The following is a 23,988-nucleotide window of genomic DNA, read 5'->3' as shown; positions in this document are numbered from 1 at the left end:
TGTTATTCCATTTTAACCCAGGGTAGAAGTCCAACAGTTTATATACATTTTAAGCTACAGTTCTTATTCTTTATTACTGAGGGATATTCTTTAATTAACTTTCAGTTTTCGTTATTCTAAGCAATTTTGCTGTATTAGTCATCAGTCAGGTTTGTTGCAATAACAATCCCAAAATCTCAAGGACTTTGAATGACAAATGTTTATTTTTCACTCTTGGCACATCCATCACTGGCCGTTGGAAGCTCTGCTGTATGCCTTATTTAATTCAGGACTTAGGCTGAAGGAGCACTGCTTAATGGGACATGCCTCTCATGGCAGAGGGAAAAGATTGCATGGTGCAGTAAATCTTACAACTTTTCCTCTGAGGATGCATATGTTACACTCACATTTTATTGGTTCTGGAAAGTCATATGGCCAAGCCTGAGGTCTGGTGAGAGGTGTGTTGTGCACAGTGATGTGTTGGATTATAAATGATTGTGAAAACTTATTGTGTATGTCCTGTCCCAATACCTTTAGGGACATCATGTTGGTAACCTGAAGTTAGCTGTGTTTATTGCTATGGTTTGATGAGTGCCTTACAGAGACTGTGTGTTACTTCATCCTCAGGCTGATGCTATGTGAAGATGGTGAGGAAACCTAATGAAAGATCTTAGGTTGTTAGGGCCATACCCTTTCTAGGGCCTGTGGGAACTTTCTTCTTCTATGTTACTAGCCTCAGGTATTTCACTATAGTGACAGAACATTAACTAATACGTCATATTGATCTTACTGTCTAATTCATAGATATCCTAGATCCTGTAAAATAGTATCATACTTAACTCTAAAGAAAGTGAACTTTATCATGCACCCTATAACCACAGGAAAAAGATCTTACATGGCATTATCTAAATTTCTTGCCAAGCTTTTTCTTTTCAGTGCTGGGGATTGAATCCAGGGCTACCCCACATGCTAGGCAACCACTGTACCTCGGAGCCATATCTCCAGCCCTAGTTATAAAAAAAAGTTCTTAATTCTCCTTTGGCCAGGATCAAAAAGACTTTATCTTTCACTCTTTTCTGTATTAAAAGACCTTATCACCTTGACAGTGTACAGCCATAACCACAGCCAAACCCAGGTCACTTTTGCTTTCCCAAATCAAAACAGTCCCCCTACTGGCCATAATATCCCAGTCCCTCCCCACCAAATCCAGGCAACCACTGACCCATTCTTTATCCTTACATATTTTTGTTCTGGGATCTTTATTTTTTCTTTCTTTTTCAAAATAGACCATGCTTATAACAACAACAAAGACTTTAACATATCCAAAGAAACAAATCCTGCAAAGTGAGCTCCCATACCATATTAGAGCGAAACCAGAGACCCACAACAGAAACACTTAGAATATAATCGCTCTCTTTTTTTTCTTTTCTCCCTCTCCTCTTTCCTATTAATTTTTCATATGAGGGAAACCATATGATGTACAAGCTTGTATGTCTAATTTACTTCACTTAATATGCATTTTCCTATGAATGCCTCAAGTTTACCTTTCTTAAAGCCAAAGTAAGTCCTCCATTGTGTACCACATTTTCTTTGTCCATTCATCTGTTGATGGGCATATAGGCTGATTCCAAGATTTAGCTATGATGAATCGTGCTGCTATAAGAACTTAGCCCTTTTCAACCCTCATCTACTATTATTTTGCCTTTCTTTCTGCCTCTAGTGTTGTTTCCACCTTCTGTTCCCACCCATACCGTCCAACACTGCAATAAATGTACCTAACACTAAAAATCAACTGGCTTCATATTTTCCTGCTACTTGCTTGCTTTTTATACTCTTACAGTACCATGGACCACTTCCCTAAATGTTCCATGATGCCTCATGTCCTTGTGTGTGCTGTTGTTTCCTTCTGCTTAAAATTCTCTCTCTCTTTCTCTCTCTCTCTCTCTACCTACCTGTCTGAGGACATCCACTGAAGCTCAGTTGAGGCCCCCCTAAGTCACACATAGTCAGCCAGCTCTTCTTCACTCTACTCTGTATGTACCTCCCCCGTGGGACTCAGCTTTTCTCACTGTCCATTTGTCCATTGTGTGCATGTCTCCGTGCCTGACTTAATATCTGGCACATGTTAAGTACCTCATAAATATTTGATGAAAGTACAAATGAGCAAAGAAAATCATACTCAGAACCCATGTTCATTGCAGAGAAGTATTTTGTGTGGTAAAGAAGAATAAGCTAATTAAAACTAGAACAAGAAACATTTCCCCACATCAGAAGGCTCACGTGAGCAGATAGGGAGCAGTAAGTGACCCTCAGCCGTTCCCCCACAGGCACCCAGTTTTATGGAGGCTGGCATTCACATTGATCCTGGCATGATCGACAATCCGATGAACCCAGACAAGACAAAGATAAACTACTTGTCCTCCAGTAGAATAAATATTTCACATAAAGTCAACCCAAGAAAGTCAGGCCAAACAGCTATTGATTGCTAAAAGCCTGAACTTAAACCCAATGAATATTCCAAAGTTCACCTCCATGCAGCTTGCCTAAATGGTGATCAATATGCAATTACTGCCCCCTTTAAATGTGTCTTATACTGCCTACCTGAAGAAAGGTTTTACTTTTAAAATCTTTTGTTTCTTGAATTTGCTTAGGCAGGGAAAAAAGACTTGGCTAAACCTGAGTCTTTTGCCTTTAGTATTTCAGTCAACCCTCTTATTTGTGAAATGATTTCAATGTATTCTGAATGGCAGTTGAATATGCCCTGTTCTGTGACCGTCATTCATTTCAGGAGGCTTTTCCTGAGTGACTTAAACAATGAGGATATTGTGTCTCAGTTTCCTAATTTCTGCTCATAGGATTATCCACCCTCGTCATAACCTTTGCAAGTTCAAGCTTGTAAAGTAGGATGCTGCATTCCAGCTGTAGTGAAACCAGATATATTATTTGCCTAGTTTCCTGTTGGAATTTCATTTTTATACCAAAAAAAAAAAAAATTTCTTTCCTGCTGAATTTGGAACCTTTAGTCTGCTTCTGATATTTAAGATTTCATTTTTCTTTCAAATATGCCTTTTTCATACCACTGCCACAGTCAGAACCTTTTGTCATTTCTCATCCTCTCTTCCATCAGGCTTTGTCCCTCCAGCCCCTTCATCTCATTGCTGCCAACATAAGCCTTCTAAAATATGTCCATCTGGGGCCTTCCCTTGCTTAAACCTCTGACACCTTCTCAATATCTGTAAGATGGAGCACAGTTCCCTGGCAGCAGCTCTAGGGCCTAATGTCACAGTGTTCCTGCCCATCCATCCTCATTTACCTTTGACTGCTGGCCATTCACAGCTACCTTTAGTTCCCAACTGGCTTCCCGTCCTTTGCATGTGTTGTGTAGTTACCCCCACCACCTGTGTCACAGCTCTCCCTGCTCTGCCTGGTGTCTACTCGTTCTTCAGTTCAGGTGTCACTTGTTGTTTGACACTTTCACTGGCTTCTCCAAGATAGTTAATTATCTACCTTTCACCTTCTTGGATTTAATTTCCATTGCCTCACACTTTTAAAATATTTTTACCTACCTGTCCTTAAATTATTTAAAGACAGAGACCTGATAATTCCTAGCAGCTAGTATAGTGCCTGTTCCATAAATAATGTGCTCAGTAGTAGCTTTTTTCTTTTACTCCGTTGGTAGTTATTTTGAAGGTCATTGTGAATATCTGTGGGTTGTTTTGATTAATCCATATCAAGTAGGATAAAAGCAGCACTATTCATAATGCACTATTTTTTCTTGACACTTATACTATTAAGCACTTTAATTTCCTTTTGTCTCCTGCAGTTTAAATGTAAGATGCATATAAGGTCTCTGATTTCTTATAGGAGAGGTAACCAGTAAATATTTGTAGATTGAGTAATATATGGGGATACATTGCATGCTGAAATACTTTTCCTTGATTATTTCATATTAATTTGGTCTCCCCAAATAGATTTACAATTTTTTGGAGCAGAAACATGTCTGCTTTATGGTGTCTATCACAGTGCTAAGTAAGTGCTTAATAAACTTTGTATATTGACTCAGCTGATTGATTTATCATCTATACTAAGATAGAAAACAGTTAACTTGGTCCAGAGAGGACTGGTCCGGAGAGGACCTCAAAGTATTAAAGAAAATAATGTAAGGTTATAGAAAAGTGTACTCTTGTTATGATTTAGATCTTAAATGTTCCCCAAAGGTCCATATGCTAAAGGCTTGGTGGCCCGTCTGTCATGTTACTGAAACCTTTTAAGAGATGAGGCTCTTAAAGGCAATATAGGAACCCCAGTGTGTTCTTCTCCTTCTCTTTGCTTCCTGGCCTCCACGAGATGAGCAGCTTCACTATCATGCACCCCCGCTGTGATGACCTATCCCTCTACAGGCCTAAAACTATGTGTCTAAGTGACTGTGGACGAAAACTTCTGAAATCATCTGTCCTTATATATTGTCTCCTTATGTTATCTCAGATATTTTGTCACAGTAATGGAAAGCTAGCACAACTCCCAAGAGAATTATCTGCAAGAGCAGTAGCCAATGGCAGGATTATTTTGTCACTTTTGGCTTCAAAGTAGCAGTGAACTTTATGTTTTTTCTTGAAAATACTTTAATCTTTCCAATTCTAAAAAGTGCTACATGTTCACTATGGAAAAATGAATGATGCTAAAAAGTAAAAGAGGGAATAATGAAATGCAGAAAAAGCTTTTGACATAATCCAGCACACTTTCATATACTGGGATGTCCTCATGCTTCAGACTCAGTTCAGATGTCACTTATCATGAAACTTTCACGATAGAATACTCCAATAGGGAGTAGAAGGAAACTTTTTCAACCATTAATAAAGATCATCTACCTGAAACCCACAGCTAACATCATACTTAATGGTTCTGCCATCTAATCTTGTCAGTTTGACTGGGTTAAGAGACTCCTAGAGAGGTGATCGGTTCATGGGGGTGCTCCTCTTGCCAGGGAATTAATCCACTGAAGTTTGATTCTGAATATGCTGTTAGGAAGTAGGGCTCAGTTGGAGGAGGTGAGCCACTAGGGACGTGCCATTGGAAGGTGCGTGCTTCTCTGGCACTCTTCCCCATTCGTTGCTTCCTGGCCACTATGAAGTAAGTGTCTTTGTTCTGCCAGGCTCTTCTACCGTAATGTTCCTACTTTTGAACCAGGTAAACCTGGACTCAATTTCTGAAACTGTGAGCCAAATTAAAGGAAGAGACCTGTAAGTTGCGGACATTGGGCATTTTGTCCCAGCTACAAGATAGCTGACTAATACAATGGTGAAAGAGTGAATGCTTTCCCCCTAAGGCCAGCAACAAGACAAAAATGTCCTATTTGTCATTGTAGTGGAGTTTCTTGCCAGGGCAGTCAGATAATAAAGTGAAATAAAAGACATCTAGGTTGGAAAGGAAGAAGTAAAACCCATTTCTTTTTGCAGATAGCATGATCTTAAATATAGAAGATCCAAGGTATCCACTAAAAAAAACCATTAGAATTAATAAATTTAGCAAGGTTGCAAGATATAAGGTCAATATACAAAAATTAGTTGTACTTGTATATATTTGCAGTGAACAATCTAAAATGAAACTAAGGAAGCAGTTTCATTTACAGCAGTATCAAAAATAAAATACCTAAGGATGAATTAACAAAAGAAGTACAAATTTTATATTCTGAAACCTGTGAAATATTTTTGAAAGAAATTTAAAAAGATCTAAATAAATAGAAAATATACTTTGCTCATAAATGGGAAGGCGTAATATTGTTGAGATGGAGTACCCCACAAAATGATATACAGATCCAACACAATGCCTACCATAAGCATAGTTGACTTTGGTTTAGAAATTGGCAAAGTAGTCCTAAAATGTATGTGAAATTGTAAGGAAGCCAGAATAACTGATCTTTAAAAAGAACAAAATAGAAAGAATTACATTTTGGAAAGTTACTACCAGGCAGTGTTGATCAAGTCAGTGTGACACTGTATAAGGATACACCTATAAGTCAGTGGAATGTTACTGAGAATGCACAAATAGAGCCAAAAGTCTTTGGTCAGCTACTTTTTGTTTTGGTACTGGGGATCAAACTCGGAACCTTGTGCTTTTGAGGCAGGCTGCGAGACCAGTGAGCTAAATCCCCAGCCCTGGTCAGCTACTGTTTAACAAGAGGGCCAGGACTATTGAATGGGGAAAGAGTAGTCTGTTCAACGAATGCTGAAACACCTGGATATCCATATATAGAATAAAGTTGGACCCTTCCCTCACATATGAAAATTAACTCAAAGTGGATGAAGGGCCTAAATAAAATAGTAAGTTCTTAGAATAAAAATAGAGGGCTAAATCTTTACAACATTGGGTTTGGTAATGATTTGTTAGATGTGGCAGCAAAGGAAAAAATACAAATTGTACTTCAAAACTGTGCTTCAAAGGATACTATCATGAAAGTGAAAAGACACTCCCCAGAATGAGAGGAAAAGTTCACAAATCATATTCAGAATGTACGAAGAACTCTTACCACTCCATAATGACTATAAAAGAATTTTCAAACGGGCAAAGCATCTGAATGGACATTTCTCCAAAGAAGATACACAAATAGCTAATAAGCACATGAAAAGGTGCTTGATATAATTGGTTATCAGAGAAATACAAATGAAAGCAATAATGAGGTACTCCTTTATACCCACTAGGATGATTAGAACCAAAAATCCAGTTAATTCTTGGCAAGAGGTAGAGAGAGAAATCAGAATCTTTATATGCTGCTGATGGGAAAGTAAAATGATGCAGTTACTTTGAAAAACAATCTGGTGGTTCCTCAAAAGATTATACCATAGAGTGACCATATGCCCCAGCATTTCTACTCTGAGGTACTTACTCAAGAGAACTGAAAACTTATTTCTCCATAAGAACTTGGACATGTATTTTTTGCAACATTATTCATAATTCTAAAAAGATAGAAGCAATAGTTTCTCTGGTGTGAAAAACTATAATGGTACATAATATCCTAATGATATAATTGACAATGTGAAATAGAAAGAAAAGGGATAAAGGTGTAGGGGAAATGGGAAGGGTAGGGGAAAGATAATAAGGGAAAAGGAGAAAAGATGGAAATAGAGTATTTGTAAATAGGGAAGGGAGGAGGAGGTGAAGGGAGGCCAGGAAAAAAATGAGAACCAAGACCTGTCATGTAAAGGTACAAGATCCCAATGATGAATGTAACTGTGCTATTTACCTAAAATGTACCAATACACTCAATGAGAAAAAAAAAAGATCGAAGCAACCTAAATGTCCATCAATATACAAAATGTACAAATTGTGGCCTATGTATATACTGGACTGTTCAGTTTTGTAGAAGAATAGAAGTACCGATGTATACTACAATATGGATAAACCTTGAAAATATTATACCAAATGAAAGCAGTTAGTCACAAGAAACCATGTATTATATGATACCATTTACTTGAAATATCTAGAATAGATAAATCTATATGGACAGAACATAGATCAGTGGTTGGTTAGAGCTAGAGAGACAGTGAATGTGTGATTGAAGATGAAAGCTAAAGGGTACATAGTTTCTTTTCAGGGTAATGAAAATGTTCTGATTATAGTTACAGTATTAGTCGCTTTCCCATCACTGGGACAAAATACTCAAAACCCACAATTTAAAAGAGAAGTTTATTTTGGCTTATGGTTTCAGTGGGTTCTGTCTATGGTTGGCTGGTTCCAAGGCAGAAACAGCATGGTGGAAAGGTGTGGCAGAGGAAAGCTGGTCACCCCATAGCAACCAAGAAAGCAGAGAGAGAGGGGAGAAGCCAGAGATAAAAACACATCCTTCCAAATTACACGCTACAGTGATTACACCTCCTCAGACTGGGCTGTACCTCCCAACAGCACACCCAGCTGTGAACTCATCAATATGATAGGTATAGTGTCCCTGTGATTCAGTCATCTTCCAAAGGCCCCTCTTCTGAACACATGAGACATTGGAAGGTTATTTTAGATCTAAACTATATGGTTATCTCTACCTGTGAATATAGTAAGATTCATTGAGCTGTACATTTTAAATACACATAAGAATCAAACGGTGAGTCATGTCTTGATAAAACTGTTATAAAAAAAAAGGAATAATCATTCAGAGTATGAATCACATGGTATTGAGTTATATCTTGTAATAAAGCTGTTAAAGGAAAAGGGATAATATCAAGTTACATCTTGATAAAGTTGTTAAAAAGAAAAAGGAATAATAAACCATCTATAATCATATACCCCGAAATCATGTCTCCTAGTGTTTTGATCTGTTTTTTAATTCTTTTTAATGGTATTTTTCATACAATTGTGTTAATGCTTCATAAGGAATTTGAATATTACCTTTTGTGTTTATCATTCTAACTGTGAGTATCCCTCCTATTATAGGCTCTCCTAATTGTTATCACGTGTGTAATATTCCATTTAGATTTATCATAATGTAACCATGTTCTCATGTGGGCAATTAAGCTGTTTTTATTTTTTCTTTCCTGTTCCCCATTATAATAAGCACTGCAGTAAAAACACTTTTATGTTTTAACACTTGACCCTCCTCGGGAAATACATAATATGAACTGTCTTGTTCACAGGGAAAAGAAGATTTCCCGGAGCAGTGCTCTGAAAGTGTTGGATCATGCCATGATTGGACCAGAGGGCACAGACAATTGCCATAAGTTCGTCGATATTCTTGGCTTACGAACCATCTTTCCTCTCTTTATGAAATCTCCCAGGAAGATCAAGAAAGTAGGAACTACTGAGAAGGAACACGAAGGTAGGGTTCAGAAGGAGTTAGCTTAATTTAAGAACAATAGGAGAAAGGGGAAAATGAAAGTTACTTCGTAATATTCTGAGCTGCATTTGGGGCATAGACGCCTGAGAGGAGGACGTTTCCTTTCTCTTTTCCATCTTCTGATTTTCCATGCATGGCAGATCAGCCCAATGGCCCCAGGTCACCAATGTCCTTTGTTGCCCCTGTTCTCTGCTTGTTCAAATCCTGGTGATTTCATTTCCTTCTGGCCTGTTAATAAGTCTGTGTGTGAGGGTTTTGTTTTCTTCACTATAATTTGTAACAAGGTGTCTCTCTGATGGAGGACCCTTTTGAAAAGAGTAATGAGGTGGCAGCGCATGTCACCTCCGGAGTGGTGCTTTCATGTATTTCTGTATTAAAGTATGATTCAGCTAACATCAGGAATTGCCGAAATAAACTATTTACAGCCCAGATTCCCCTTTTTATGTTTCTCCTCCCTGATGGTGCACACTCCCAACAAAATGCTGCCATGAATTGCGACACTATAACCAGAGTAGTTACTGCTAGGCCAATCTCTTCCTGCTATTGTCTAGTGGCCTGCTGCGTCCCTCCCCCCAATAAATAGCCGCAGTGCAATCTGGAAGGCCAGGGATTTATGAGCATTGACAGTTCCTCTGGAGGCTAGCAGACACTTGCACCAGGGAATTTACATGGTTGGATGGTTATTTTAAAGCGTGGGGAGGGGAGTTGGAGGGATGAAAAGGTAGTGTGTGAGAGAGAGGAGATCCCGAGCTGCTTGGTGAATTAATTTGCTTGTCTTGTCAAAAGCAACATCTGTCTCACAGTTTGAGTGGGTTTTTTGACCAGTGCTTGGTAGAATTGTCATTAAGAATCTGCATTATATTTTCATTCTTCACCCTCCTAGATAAAAGTTTGAAAGCTCCTGTGTATGTCTTCTCAAATGGACTTAGATTTGTCTCCTCCAACTTGGAGTGGCTGGAGGGAGTGATGTGACCTGACCTTCCTTTGGAGATCACCTCCGATGATACCTGCTGTGATCAAATTAACTCTCTAGACACAGCAGAAAGCCTGGCAGGGGCAGGAAAAACTAGGTGTGTGAGTGCTGTAGACGGGAGATCTGAGACCAAGTAGATACATCACTTTAACTCAAATCAAATAGTTATTGACCAAACACTAGCTGTAACCTGTTAAACTCACTGCTGGTTTTTTTTTTTTTCTTCTTCTTCTTCTTTCCTTAGTGTAAATTTACCAAAACAAGGCAATGGGTGGGGCAGGATCTAAGAGACAGACAGGATCTAGGAGATAAAATTTTGCAGGCAGTCACCATTCCAGTGCTACAGACCTACCATGCTTCTGGCCTTGCTGCATTATGTGCTGTCTTAGACCTCACAACCTTGTTTCCTCGGATGAGGAAATCAGCTGAGAAAGGAACCAAACTGTGGTTCTGCAACTAACCAGTGTGTGACTTTAGATTTTGCTTAGCTTCCTTGAATTGCATTTTCCTTCTTGATTTGTAGAATTAGGTAACAAGACTAGCAAACTAGAAGCTGTGATATCTGCACCTTCAGATTCTGAGGTCTGGGACCTAATTGCTGAGGTTGTTCCAAAAGCCAGAATATTCCTCCAGGTCTATGTTTTGATGACCCTGATGGCTTTTGAGAGATTTGACACTGCATCCTGAGTGTGCTTGATGAGTGTGTGAAGGAAAATAGCCCCTTGCCAGCTCTTGCTCAATGTGCATGGTACTGAGGAGGCAAAGGAGGGGGAGGGGGAGGGAAGAGAAGGAGGGGGAAGGTAGGGGAGGAGGAGAAGGAGAGACATTCAGTGTGAGCAGCAGCTGTTTTCCTTCTGAAAAATGTGCCTGGTGGTGGGCTGGTAACAGAACATTTGCTTTACAGTACCCGCATTAGGAATTTGATAAGGGCAATGGCTTGGTAAGACAGCTCCTAGAAGCCATGTTTGGACTGTAAGGACTGCTAAGGATAAGCTCTGCATCCTGAAGATACCAGCACCCAGGAGCAGAAGGGAACCTCAGGAGAAAGCACAGCCCTACATCTCTTCCCAGCTTTGCCAGCTGTTGCTGCTGCTAGCACACCGGCAGGGTAGGGTGAGAATAGAGGCAGAGCAGGGCAGGGCACTTTGTGTGAGGTTTCCTTGTTTTGACTTGTCCTTCAGGCAGTCCTGTGCTCTCCAAATGCTAGCCCTTTTGTTGTGGCATGCCAGATTGGAGTGCAAAGCCAGAGCACTGTAGCCTCCAACCATTAGGAGTATTTGCCACCATGCCAGTTCATCCCTGGTCCTAGGCTCCTCTGTCCATAGTGATTTTCCCTGACCTGGTTGGCTAGCTTCCTTTTACTCATCCCTCAGGCCTTATTTTAACGTCACTTTCTCAGGTACCATGTACCCTAAACTAGGCTAGAACCTCCTACTAACTGGACTGTTGCTTCTAAGCCTTTGTCTTTAGCACTTGAGATTGTAGAACCAATGACCTTGTCACTTCTGGCTCCCACAGCCTATAACAATTCTTAGCGTGTTTATTCACATAAATGGGCAGCTACTTCCCCAAAAGATGGTTCATTGAGGACAGCATGGAATGTGGAATGGGGTTCTCTCCAGAACCCCACAGTTGACTGCATTTCACGTTGATAGTTATTAGTTACACCTGGAGTAAGTTATTTTTCATCCAGATTGTTTAGAGACAAAAGTGAGTGGGTTTCTAGCCATGTCTGACTTTGTCATATTGGTTTGGAGTTTGTGGCGTAAATTCTCCTTTACAGCCACACCCTAAGAACCCTATTGTGCACAGAATTTCCTTATAGATGAGACTATTTCCTCCTCTAAGTACAGTGTGCTGAGATTCAGCTCCTCAGTCCAGAAGCTCTGGAGAGTTGCCTTACACTTTCCCTTTTCTTTTTGTTCAAGCCTTAGCAGCTTGTCATTCATTCTGGTTGGCTGCTTTAAGTCTATTGTGGTCCAGTCTTCCCCAGACTCCTACAGTAGCAGTGTAGCCTGTGCTAGAGGTGGATCCACTATTGATCACCTTGTGATCTTGGGCAAATTCCTAAACTTTCTGAGCCTCAGTCATCCCATCTGTAAAATAGGGTAGGTAGAAAGGCTCTACCACACAGGGTGGTTGTGAGGGTCAGGTGAAATAACATACAGTGGGACCTCAGTACTTGTCACTTGTTAATTGGTTCCATGAGACCAGGCACAGGAAGTATAAAAAAATGACAAGTACCAAACAAATTGTTTTGACTGAAAAGGGTAGCAAATCATGAGGCAGTGGATACCAAGCTCTAGCTTGCATGTCAAGTACCAGACAAACAAATATAGGGACAAAATTTTCATGGCAAAATACGTAGAGTACCAATTTTGACAAGTTTCAAAGCAGTTTTGTACCAGGATATGACTGTGTACAGTTGGCCCATTGTATCAGTCACTTCTGTGTGAATGGATTCCACCAAATGTGGATTGAAAGCATTCAGCACAAGAAAAGTGGTGCCAGTACTGAATATGAGCAGATTCTTTTTCTTGTCATTATTCCTTAAGCACCGTAGTAAAACACCTATTTATATGGCATTTACATTGTACTAGGTATTATAAGTCATCTAGAGGTAATTTAAAGTATAGGGAGAATATCCATTGCTTATATGCATACACTCTGTGTGCAGGCTAGAACTTATCAGTGTCGATTGCCTCGTGACTTGCTTGCCTTTCCAGTCAAAACAATTTGTTGGGTAATTATTTTTTGGTACTCATCACACCTCCCAGAACCAATTAACAAGTACCAGGGTACCACTGTAGGCACTTTTAAGATGTGTTAGTTCTTTGTATTTGTGTGTGTAGTACTGGGAAGTGAACCGTGGACCTTTATGCTGAGCTACATCTCTAGGCCTTTTTTATTCTGAAACGGTTTCACTAAATTACCCATGCTGGGCCTGAACCTACTATGATCCTCCTGCCCCCACCCCAGTTAATGCTGGGATTACAGGTGTGTGCTGCTGCATGAGGCCAATGTAGTAATTCTTTCCTCTTGCAAAGCTCTTCATTTCTGCCAGCCCTGGCCTTAGCCATGCATATTCATCCTTCTTACAGGTCATGGGGAAGCTTGACTGGAAAGGCGAGAAGAGGGCTGATTTCTCCACAATAACTGAAAGTGGGCAGATTCCTTCCTATCTGATGGGAATGTTAGGGGTCATGCCGTGCTAGGTAGCAAGGTGGCATGATACATCTCTTTTCCCAAAGCCAACAAAAGCGGTTGAGAGAGGAGAACTTCTAGATTAAGGTCACTCTAGAGAGGAGGGGAAAAAAGCAAAAACCACCTTTATAACCTAGAATTGCTGATAATTTAGTTCCTCTTTTGTGAGTTGGGGTGGAGAAGGTAAAGAATTATTGTAATTGAAATCCATTCAGGTTTGCATAATAAAACCTTCAGAAATAGATCAGAGGAAGCACTTAGCTTGGGGGATGGGTTGGAAAGAAATAATTTGCCCTTGGGTGCAGTAGCATAACTGGCTGCCTCCTTGGTTTTATAAAGAATAGCACAGCTTATATTGTCTCCTTGGTATTAACTACTTCAGAATAGGAGAGAAGAAGAAAAGAGCTGAGATCCAGAAATGGCATCTGACCTTTACTTCCAGTCTCTTTTTAAAATTCTTATTAAAATAGGTCCAATTTTCCCTGTATTGCCTCATTAGGTAGGTGAGTTATTGAGTTTGTAGCACTTGTAGTTAATTGCGCTGTTTTAACATGGTTCCCCTGGAGGCTGTTAGAGCTGCATGGGGGTGAGTTGCTGAGTAGTGTGTAGGTGTGTGGTGTGCAGGCGAGGATTTGCACGCACTTCTGCTTTATCAGCATGACAGCAGTTGATAACAGGTCAATGCTTTGAAGAATACTCTCCTGTCATTTGCAAGAATTGTGAGTGAGGGCCGGAGATTTAGCTCAGTGGTTCTGCCACCTTCTTGCAAGCACAAGGTCCTGAGTTTGATCCCTGGTACAAAAAAAAAAAAGAATTGTGAGTGATTCCAGTGGACTTCACACATCCTCAAGCATGTAGTTCCCTTGTGCTTTTTGGACTCCTAACACAGAGAAGATATAGGATAGAGCTCCCATACCACCTACCAGGGTTATAAGAGGGAAATGACAAAACCCTCCCTGCAGTCACTAAGAGGGGAGTTTAGTCAACACAGACAAAAAAAGAAACATGGATTTAGCTCAGTGGTGTCGCCTCCTGCCTCACAAGTGCAAAGGCCCGAGTTGGATCCCTGGTACCAAAAAAAAAAGGAAAGAAAGAAAGATCTTTCAAGTGTAGTAATGACATTAGAGGCCCGCTTTTGTCAGGGCTTCTGCTACATTCAAAATATAACAAAGACCTAGAATGTGACATTTTTGTGTAGACAGGGACTAGAATGGAGTGTTTGTCTTGGGAGGCTGCTCTTCCTAGGGTTCTCTCTCCAGATCACCTTCCTCTGACGGCCCCTCAGGCCTTCTTTGTCACCTGGACCAGTGGTGGGGTAATGAGGCAATACTGGGAAAATTGGACCTACATACCGGCCTGGGTATTCTCATCTGCTTCTTGCAGCTTTGACTTCTGTCTCTCTCTGGTATGGACACCACATCTTCAGCTTCATTCTCTCGCCACAGCTAATAACTAACAGATAATTCTACATGCATTCAAACTCAGCTTGTTCAAAACTATATGTGTTCTTTCATTGCCCACCCATGCCACTTTTCTGCTTCTCCTGACCCAGTAAGTGGCACCATCTTCCATCCGCCACCTGCAGCAATAATCAACACCCCGTGCTTAACTCTAATATTTCCCATGTGTAACTGGTATTAGATCCTTTGCATTCTGCCTTATAAAAATCTCTTGAGTCGGTCCTCTCCAGTGCCACTGTGCCTGCCCTCATCACCTCTCTGAACTTCACTGCACCCTTAATAATTCTTTCAGGCCAGGAATTTAGCTCAGTGGTTCTGCCTCCTTCATTGCAAGCACAAGGACCCGAGTTTGATCCCCAGTACCAAAATAAAAATAATAATAATAATTCCACTGACCCAGTTTCCATGTCCTTTTAAAGTGTCAAAGTTACGGCTCAGGTGGGAAAGACACTCTCAGCCCCCAACAATTTTACAGTTTAATAAGAAAGGAGAAAAACAGACATGGGGGAGAAAAAGCAACTTTACAGATATCTACCACTAAACTGTATGAGCAGTTACAAAGATAAACCAGTCAAGAATACTTCATTATTAAAGGGAACAAGAGAGGGCTGAGGATTTAGCTCAGTGGCGCTGCGCCTGCCTCATAAGCACATTTCCTGAGTTCAATCCCCAGTACCAAAAAAAAAAAAAAAAAGCAAACAAGAACTTTCAAGAACTTTAGAAAGGAAGATGGAGCAGGACGTGGTGGCGCAGGCCTATAATCCCAGCACTTGGGAGGCCTAGGCGGGAGGATCGCAATGAGTTCGAGACCAACCTGGGCTACATAGTGAGTTCCAGATCAGCCTCAACTACATAGTGAGACCCTGTCTCAAAAAAAGAATCCAAAAATAAATAAAAAAGAAAGGAAGATGGAAAACAGATGCTGACACAGGGCAAAACAGGATGCTGGAATTTCAGCCTCCCAGTTCATTTACAATTATTACTATTTCAGCATTAGGAATGTTTCTACATTCTAATCATTCATGTTGGAGCCTTAAAACAGTCCCACAAGGTCAGTGTTATTTCTCATTATGAAGGTAGGGAAATAGCAAGTTTCAAAAAATTTATGACTTCAGGTCAGATAGTGGGTAAGTGGCTGAATGGGGACTCAGATTAATCCACAATCCATGTTCTTAATCATCCTTATTGTAATAACTAAACTTATATCTGCTGTTCTTTCTGCCACTTCCCTCACCTGTGCACGAATAAATTATTATTCATCCTTCAAAGAATACTCAGCTTTTGATCACAAGTCTCATACTTATTTCACAAAGTCATTACAATGGCTTGTTCTCTGGATTGCTGAAACAGTCAAAAGAGTTTGTGATCATAAGACCATGGTTCTAACTCTGGCACTTTGAAAAGTCATCATGTTGTAGGGACTTTGGCTTATCCTTTTGAATTGCACAAGTTATTAGGAACAAATGGCAAAGTGACTTATTGAAATTATTGTTAGGCATTTCAAGTACCTATCATACTGCTCAGTGCATTGTAGATACTTAGTAAATATTGAGTAAATAATTTCTTTAATACCCTTATACTGTGTACTGGCTACAATCAAGATCAGACCACATGCCATTAGTTAAAGCACTGTGGAATTCATAGTACCATAACTAGTTTATGGTTCTACCATAAGGCTCAGTGTCTGTCCATACTAGTCTTCAATATGAATTTATTCCTTCTTCTAGAATAGAATTAATGCCTTCTTGGATTATTGTGGGAATTGAGTAATGTCTGCACATCTAACGTACTATGGGAGTATTAAAAACATGTTAGTTTATTATAGATCATTCTTTTAATACTGACCCCAGACATCACAGTGTAATAAATGCTATAGTAGATGTTGTGGAAGCCCAGAGGGAGGGGTATCATAGGGGTTCTGGAAAGGCTTAAGAGAGGAGATGCCATTTGAGTATTTTTTGAAGGATAAATAGTAGTTTATTCTTGTACAGATAAGGGAAGTGACAGAAGGGACAGTGAGTATAGTCAACTTTAACAAGTTTTTATGATAAGGATGATTAAGAACATGGATTGTGGATTAAGATGACTCTTGGGTTGTTATACTGGTCCTGTCATCTGCAAGCTCTGTGACTTTGGGGAAATTGCTTGACTTTCCTAGGCCTATATTTCCTCAATTATAAAATTAGGATAATATTGGGATCTATTAGGAGCTGTCTCATTAGGGCGAAATGAAAATTAAAAGAAATAGTATAGATTAAGTGCTTAATACAGGTCCTGTTTAGTTACTGTTAGTGGCTGGAATGAGGCTAGAATTTGTGTCCCTCTTCTTCCTACTGTGTTGGTGATTTAAGCAGTATACACATGCTTGGAAAAAAAATTCTTTTCTCCCCAAATCTGCCAGTCTTGGAGGTGGGCTATGAACATACCAGTCCTATGTAAAATGTAAAACAAAAAACAACCCAGAGAGAATGTATCAGGGACCCTCGAGTCCCCTTGTCTTTTATATAACTATATAAAAGTGATTTCAAAGATTTTTTTCTTCATTGTCATATTCTCCAAGCTTGAAAAATCACAAGAGTTAGAGTAATCAGAACATTAGCAAGTAAAGAATGAACAGTAATTTTAAGAATGACATTAAGCCATGTACTAACCAGCACTTTATGTTAAAAAAGGATAAAACTCTTTTTTTTGTTGTTGCTGTTTGAAAAACGTTATAATTGAATAGTTTGTAGATCAATTCCTTTTCTCTCCCTCCAGCTGCTTGTCTCATTCCTGACCTCAGATGACAAAATGTAGGGTTACTGAAATAAGCAGTGTGTTTGGGTTTGGGGTTTCTCTCCTCAGGCTTGAGGGAATGATTTTGAATGTTGCACATCTGGTTTGCTAACTGGTTCAAGTCATTGAGGATTTACTCACAGGTCTTTCCCAAGTGGAGTGCAGCACACTTGTTTGCCATTAAGGAAGACAGTGAGCAGTGATACAAAGAATGTATCTGCCGTCCTGAAAGCAACTCTTTTCTTTGTGGGGAGAGAAGAAAATGGGCTAATTGTCAATGCACACTTATTGAGCATCTACTAATATACTCAGGGATAGACAGATAGATGTCCATACTTTGTGAATTAGGTATTCTATCTTCCTTTTACAGAAGAGCCTCAGAGAGGTTGTCAGCAACCAGATAACTTTTGGTAAGTAGAATTTGAGCTTACACCAGCTTCTGAAGCTTCTGCAAACAGCACAGTAGCTCCAATAGTCTTCTGATTGGTAATCCACAGGCAGCACAGGGTCCTGAGAAGATTATTGTTTTTGTAGGCAGATAGACCTGGTTTCAAATCCCAGCTCTCTCACAAACCAGCTAGTGGGCCTTGGGCAAATTATTTCTTTTCTTTGGCTCTTGAATTCCTCTTCAAATAGGCCTGACAGAATCTTCCCAAAATATCTGCAAGGAATAACGATTGTGAGCATGTAGACATTCGATAATGATAATATAGTTTAGTGCTTATTTGCTTCCTTTCAAAAATAATCAAACCTTCCCTCCCAGTTTCAGTGTTTACTTATAGAATGCAGACTTTCTTTTGTGGATGTGAAGTCCAGCTATGATAACTTTGTGTGGATAGATTGGGTCATGACAGTAGAGAAGGGACCAGAGAGAAGGGATGCCCACTGTTTATCATGATGTCCTATTTACTTAGACCCTCCATTATGATACTGCCTATTGCAGCTCTGTGCAAATTCATCACTGTTTGATGTTTCAGCTCCAGGCTCCCATTCTAGACTAGCTTTGCAGAAGGGTCTGTTTCTATGGATGGGAACCCAAATGGAAGGTCACTGAGGCTACCTTCGTTCTTTACTTAGACAAACCTCTGGTATTTGCTATGTGTCAGACGTGGTGTTTATATGGAAGGTGAACAGGCTTACAGCCCAGCGAGGGACACATAGAAACCTACATTTAGCTTATAAGGTAAAAATGAAAGGCGAATGATCTCACAGCCCAATGAGGAGACACACATAGAAACCTGCATTTATGTTACCACATAAGAGGTAGAAGGAAGTGTGAGGTAGATGGGAGCACAGGGGAGGGCAGCCGATGGACCCTGGGTGGTGAAAGAACAGGTGGGAGTTAGGAACACAGCTCCACCCAGGAAGTACAGCCTCCTGAGCCAAACCTCTGGTAGGTGTTGGCCAAGTTAAGGGTGACTGTCAATTGGAAAATGCAGCATATATAAAATACAAGTTGGAAGATACCAATGTTTCTTCTTCTTACTACTTCAAAAGGACTCTCCTCTATTTTCGCAGGTCATAGGTGTGGCACTAATTTCAGTTATATGACTAGGTCAACTTTTGTAGCACAAATTCAATTTTTATATGGAAGGCCTAAATGAGGAAGGTAAAGGAGAAGCATTTATTATTCCTGTTTTTCTTTTGTATTTTTCATTTTACCAAGAAGAAACTTAGCTCTTTAGTGACAGCATTAGCTGAATTCTTATTTGGAAATAGAATTTTCTACCGATGTGGTTGTTATATTGTCAATGTGACTCTGTTAGTTTTCATTTATAGTCTTGATTAAATTTTATAGAACTGGTTTAGTATGTAATTATCTCCTTTATAGAAGTAAAACAAATACTGGCAATGTAGAAACAACAGTAGAGAAATAGGCAGATCATTTTAGGTTATTTCTGTGGCATTTTTGGGTAGTGCCAAAATAGGGAAATAACTTAGGAACTAAGCAGTAATTAACTGTGGACCGTGGTTAATTGAAATTCAACACATAGTCTACTGGGCTGTGCTTCCTACTGTTACCATTTGGGGGCCGCTTTTGTTCTTAATACTGCAATAGGTATTTACATATATTATCTCATTTCACCTAATTCTCACTGTAACCCAGAGCTGTGTGTTATTGTCCACACTTTCAGATGAGATCACTGAGGCTTAGGGAACTTACTACTTTCCCAAGATCACACAGCTATACATGACCCTGCTAGGAACTGAAACTAGGATTTTTTTGTGGTTTCCAAAAACTCTATCATAGACATACTGTTCTGTTTTTGTGGGGGTTTTTTTAATCATAAATGGAAGATTGCTCCCCTGTAGTGAGCCTAATTTAAGCTGTTAAGCTGTTCTGTGTCTTTTCCTATTCCATTTCTTTATCAGCAGTGCAGGCCCCAGTACTGTATAAATAACCTCCATTTCTCAATCCTACTACTCAGGCTTTCCATAGTTGGTGCTTAACCTTGCTCAAGCCTTTAGTTCCTTTCCTCAACTCTTTTTTTTTTTTTTTTTCTCTTCAGTACCAGGGATCAAACTCAGGACTTTGAGCTTGCCAGGCAAGTGCCACACCACTGAGCTAAATCCCCAGCCCCAGCCTTTAGTTTCTGTCCCTAACACACCCTATCTGTTACCTTGCAGTTGCCTGACCTGAGGAAAGGCTTCCCTTGGCGCTCAGGCCTCTCTCTTGCCCCCACCCGCATCCCCAGGAGACACCAACCTGTAGCTTTATACCTGCTGATCAGCATTGCTTGAAGAGCTTTGACAAAATGTCCTGGTCTGGTCCCCACCTCAAGAAATTCTGAGGACTGGAGCTTCGAGCATCAGTATTTTTTAAAAGTTCCAGATCCTGTTGCTCAACTAGTATTGAGGTCGCTGGCCAGAATCCCCAGAGCACAAGCCTTGGTAAGCAGCCTTTGTATTTTGTCTGTCAAGAGATGCTTGACGTGGATCTTTTGGGCAGCTTATTAAAACAGCTTTATTACTCTTTCTGAATAAGAATAAAATAAACTAATGTAGAAAATTTAAAACTTGTGGGAAAGGATGGAGGGAAAGTAAAAATCATCCCCAACTTCCCACCGAGAGTTAACTACTGAAAACATCAATGATACCATTCATTCAAAATCCATATTGGGGTGGGAGTTATGTGTAATTTTGTATAAGCGGAGTCATTGTAAAATATGCTATTTTGAAATTACTGTTTCTATCATCTTGGGCATGTTTGGCCGTAGTGAGCCTTTTGATACAATTAGGAAGCTAGACTATCTTTAGAAGGTAGGATAAATTTCAGGCTAAATGATGAGGAGGTGATAGCAGTTTGGAGACGTACGCTGTGCTTGGGTGGTGATGGTGGCTCTTCCAAATAGTGTTGTAAATGTGCTAGAACTTTAGAATGGTAAGGAAATGAGTTACAGACTGAAGGCTACAGACTGAAGGCTAATATGTCCAAGTCAGTTGGGTTATAGCATAAAAAGTAAAGCTGTCTTTCAAGTGGTATTTTTTTTTTAAATGTGTGAAAATTTGATTGTTAGACATGTTAACATCTAACAAGATATAATGTAGAAGGAGAAAAACTAAAAACCAGTTTGTATACATTTTCACTACTCATAAAGAATACAATTATATGTGTGAGGTCTTTGTTAGTGTCCTTCTTCCTGGACTCTTACAATATTGGATGTGATTTTTGTATGCAGCAACCTGCAGGTTGCTGGGGAAATGCTCTGTGTATTCAATCATGTTACATTCTTACTTGTTTTGTTTTGTTTATAATAGGAAAATGTCTTTGGTTTGCTTCTGTAGCCAGATTGATTTTGCTTGTGGGTGTCCAGATGCTGATGAGCTGTAATTAGCATAAGAAGGAGGCTGGAAAGATGTTGAACAGTGTTTCTTGGTAGCCAAACAAAGGATCCCCCAACAGATTATTTTCTGGAATCAGATTGGAGAGAAGCAGTCCTTTGCTCTTGCTGGTGTTGTCTGTTAGACAATGTGTGTGTTGGGCTGAATGGGTCGCCACTGACTGAGGATGGAGACGAAGAACCCTACTATGAACTGGTGGGAAGGGGGGATTTCTGTAGCTGAGCACCTCTCTGTGAGGAGTAACTTTAACTGTCCTCAGTACCCCAGAAGAGAGGAGCCCTGAGATGGTTTAGAAGGCTGGGTTTGCATTTCTCCTCCAGCTCTTGTGCTTGGGGTCTGTGACTTGGACATATATTTGCTCTCTCTGAACCTGTTTGCTCACCTTTAAGATGGAGACAACGTTTCACAGCATGTAGGACTTGGACAAGATAACTTTTGGGGAACGTGCACTGGGTTCAAAGGCGGTGTTGTGTACCTCATTCAGTGTTCTGCGCTTTCTCTTCTACATCCCTTATGCTTGTTTGCAATGCTTTTTTCCTCATCCCTGGTTCCGAAGGAGAAAGAAAACGATTGTTAATTCATTCCCTATTTGCTGCAGGGTTACCATAAAATAAATTAAGCGTATCATCTTGATAATCACTAAAAATATGCCCACAACTTTCTTAGATGTATTGATTACTAATAAATCATGTCTATGTTAAGTATGCCCGCTGGCTGGTCAACTTCTGGAATAGTGATATTTGCTACCCTGTTTCTCAGACTGATTTTCCTGATGTGTGAACTGATGTGAGATTACTGCATATGATGGTGACAGTGGTGACCCAGGTTTATATAGTACTGCTATGTTCCTGGGTGTGTATGATGTCATACTCCCTAACACCAGCTCTGTGTGGGATGTCATTAGCTTGTTTTATTACTGAGGAAACATCCCCAAAGAAGTTAAGTACTTTCTCAAATTGTGCACACTGTTTTAAATTAATGTCTGCAAGAACCTAAGCCAGAATTCTTAATCTGTGCTTCCGTCTCTCAAGGAGACATCTGAAAAACAGAAAGTTAAATGACTTTTAATCACCAAGGCAACAATCCAGTAACTAGCTATTTCTAGAAATAGCAGAGGAAAATTTATGATACTTGCAGGGCAGGGCAGGGCAGGGCAGGGCAGGAAAGCTCTATTTCCAAGGGTTTAGGGCTTTTTTGTTTTATTTTTATTATTGGTCTGTATGAGGTGAATTATTTTATAACTTCATTCTTAATTTTTGGAATAATAAACCATGTTCTAATAAAGTTTTTTCTTTATATTTCATATTAAGTTAGATGTGTTTCCCTAAGCTATCAGCTTGCTAGGAGTCTCAGTAGCAGGGTAATTAGATAAGCACAGTCTTTTAGAATATGCAGACCTGAGTTCAAGTTTCAGCTCACACCAGTTGTGTAACCCTGAGCATGTTGACTAGCTCATTGTTCCCGGATTCCTCATCTACAGCAGTGCTTTTTAAAGTGTTATGATATGTAAATCACCTGGGACCTTGTTAGATTCATAGGTTCAGCGTGACCCAGAAATTGTATATTTCTAGCCAACTCCTAGGTGATTGCTGGTCCTCCAACCACGCTGAGTAGTGGGGAGCTGTGAAATAGATTGTTGGTATCTGCCTCATAGATGTATTGTAGCATATAGTAGATGCTTAATGAGTGTTAGCTCTCTCCCCCATCCTTCTAATATTCTCCTTGAGAATATTGTGGGGTTGGCCTTGATTTAAGAAGTGTATCCAGAAGTATTTGTTCCTAGCATGTCTTATATCTGTCAAAAGTTGCAGATAACAGAGGGCAGTTTTAAAGTCATGAGCTCAGAATTAAGCTTGATGATAGATGGCCACACCTGAGCACAGCCTGGTAGCTTAGGAGGCTCATCTTGGGCCGGAGAACATCGCTTGTTAGACCTTTGTCTAGAAAGTGGCTCAAAGAAAACCTCACCTGACCTATTTGAGGAGGTCAATCACTCTGAGTCTCCAGCCACTCTCTTGAGTCCGTTGAGGCCTTAGACCTGAAAAGACACAGATGAGCTCCTGGCCCGCCCTAAAGGCACGCACCTCTGTGGGGCAGCCACAAGCAGTAATGTTCACATGATACAGCCTGTTACCAGCTCTGAAGGAAGCATTAAAAGTAGTGAAAGAAGAAACAAACAGAGGAGAGCCCTGGAAATCTCTCCTGAGGATATCAAAAGGTTGAAAATGAGTAGGAAGGTCCCCAAATGGGCAAGAAGTGGAAGTACTTTTAGGCAAAGAGAATCACAGTCACAGAGGCAGAGAGAGCCTGAAATGACTAGCCACAGGACCGTAGCCTTTTATTGTTTAAGTTGTTCTTGAGACAAGGTTTTGCGTGTAGCTCAGGCCAGCCTGGAATTCATTATGTAGCCCAGGCTGGTCTCAAACTTAGTCCTCCTGACTCAGCCTCCTCTGCTTTGGGATTACAGGCTTGTAGATTTTGAATGTGCCTAAAGCCTTTAAAAATGGAGAGTCTGAGGGAGCCATAGCCGCATATTGCCCTCCTTGGCTTATCATCTATAGTGCTACCAAACTGATTTTATTTTTCAAAATCTTTTCTTCTGTGTTAATCCAGTTTTGGTCTCCATAAGGCAAATCTCTCATTTTCTGTCGACTTCAGAGTTCATTTGACAGCATCACTTATGAATAACATTGTAGCATAGATACTTGGATTTGATCTCCTTGCAGTTCTGCCACCCCTGCTTCCCTGTCTACTTTTGGGTCTTTTCTCAGATGATTGCAGCCTCCTCTGTCACTGACTTACAGAATGGTGGGTTTTTGTTGTTGTTGTTGTTGTTGTTGTTGCAGTATTGAGGGGTTAAACACAGGGACAATCAGCACTGACCTGCATTTGGCAGCCTTTTTTTTTTTTTTTTTAATTTTGAGACTGAATTT

The 23,988-nt window shown here is 40.1% G+C and overlaps 1 protein-coding gene across 1 annotated transcript in view; it reads left to right on the top strand.

Annotated features, from left to right (window-relative positions):
• Positions 1–23,988, top strand: part of Ctnnbl1 (catenin beta like 1) — a 157,613-nt gene that overhangs the window by 83,238 nt on the left and 50,387 nt on the right. Inside the window, exon 11 of the mRNA XM_010640045.3 lies at positions 8,601–8,782. Within this exon, the coding sequence (XP_010638347.1) occupies positions 8,601–8,782 (182 nt within the window). The remainder of the gene's footprint in view (positions 1–8,600; positions 8,783–23,988) is intronic.

This window comes from Fukomys damarensis, unplaced genomic scaffold, assembly GCF_012274545.1.
Source record: "Fukomys damarensis isolate Sample0158 unplaced genomic scaffold, DMR_v1.0_HiC HiC_scaffold_22, whole genome shotgun sequence".
NCBI classification, from domain to species: domain Eukaryota; kingdom Metazoa; phylum Chordata; class Mammalia; order Rodentia; family Bathyergidae; genus Fukomys; species Fukomys damarensis.
The sequence above is the reverse complement of the archived record's forward strand: the minus strand, read 5'-3'. Positions and strand labels throughout refer to the sequence as shown.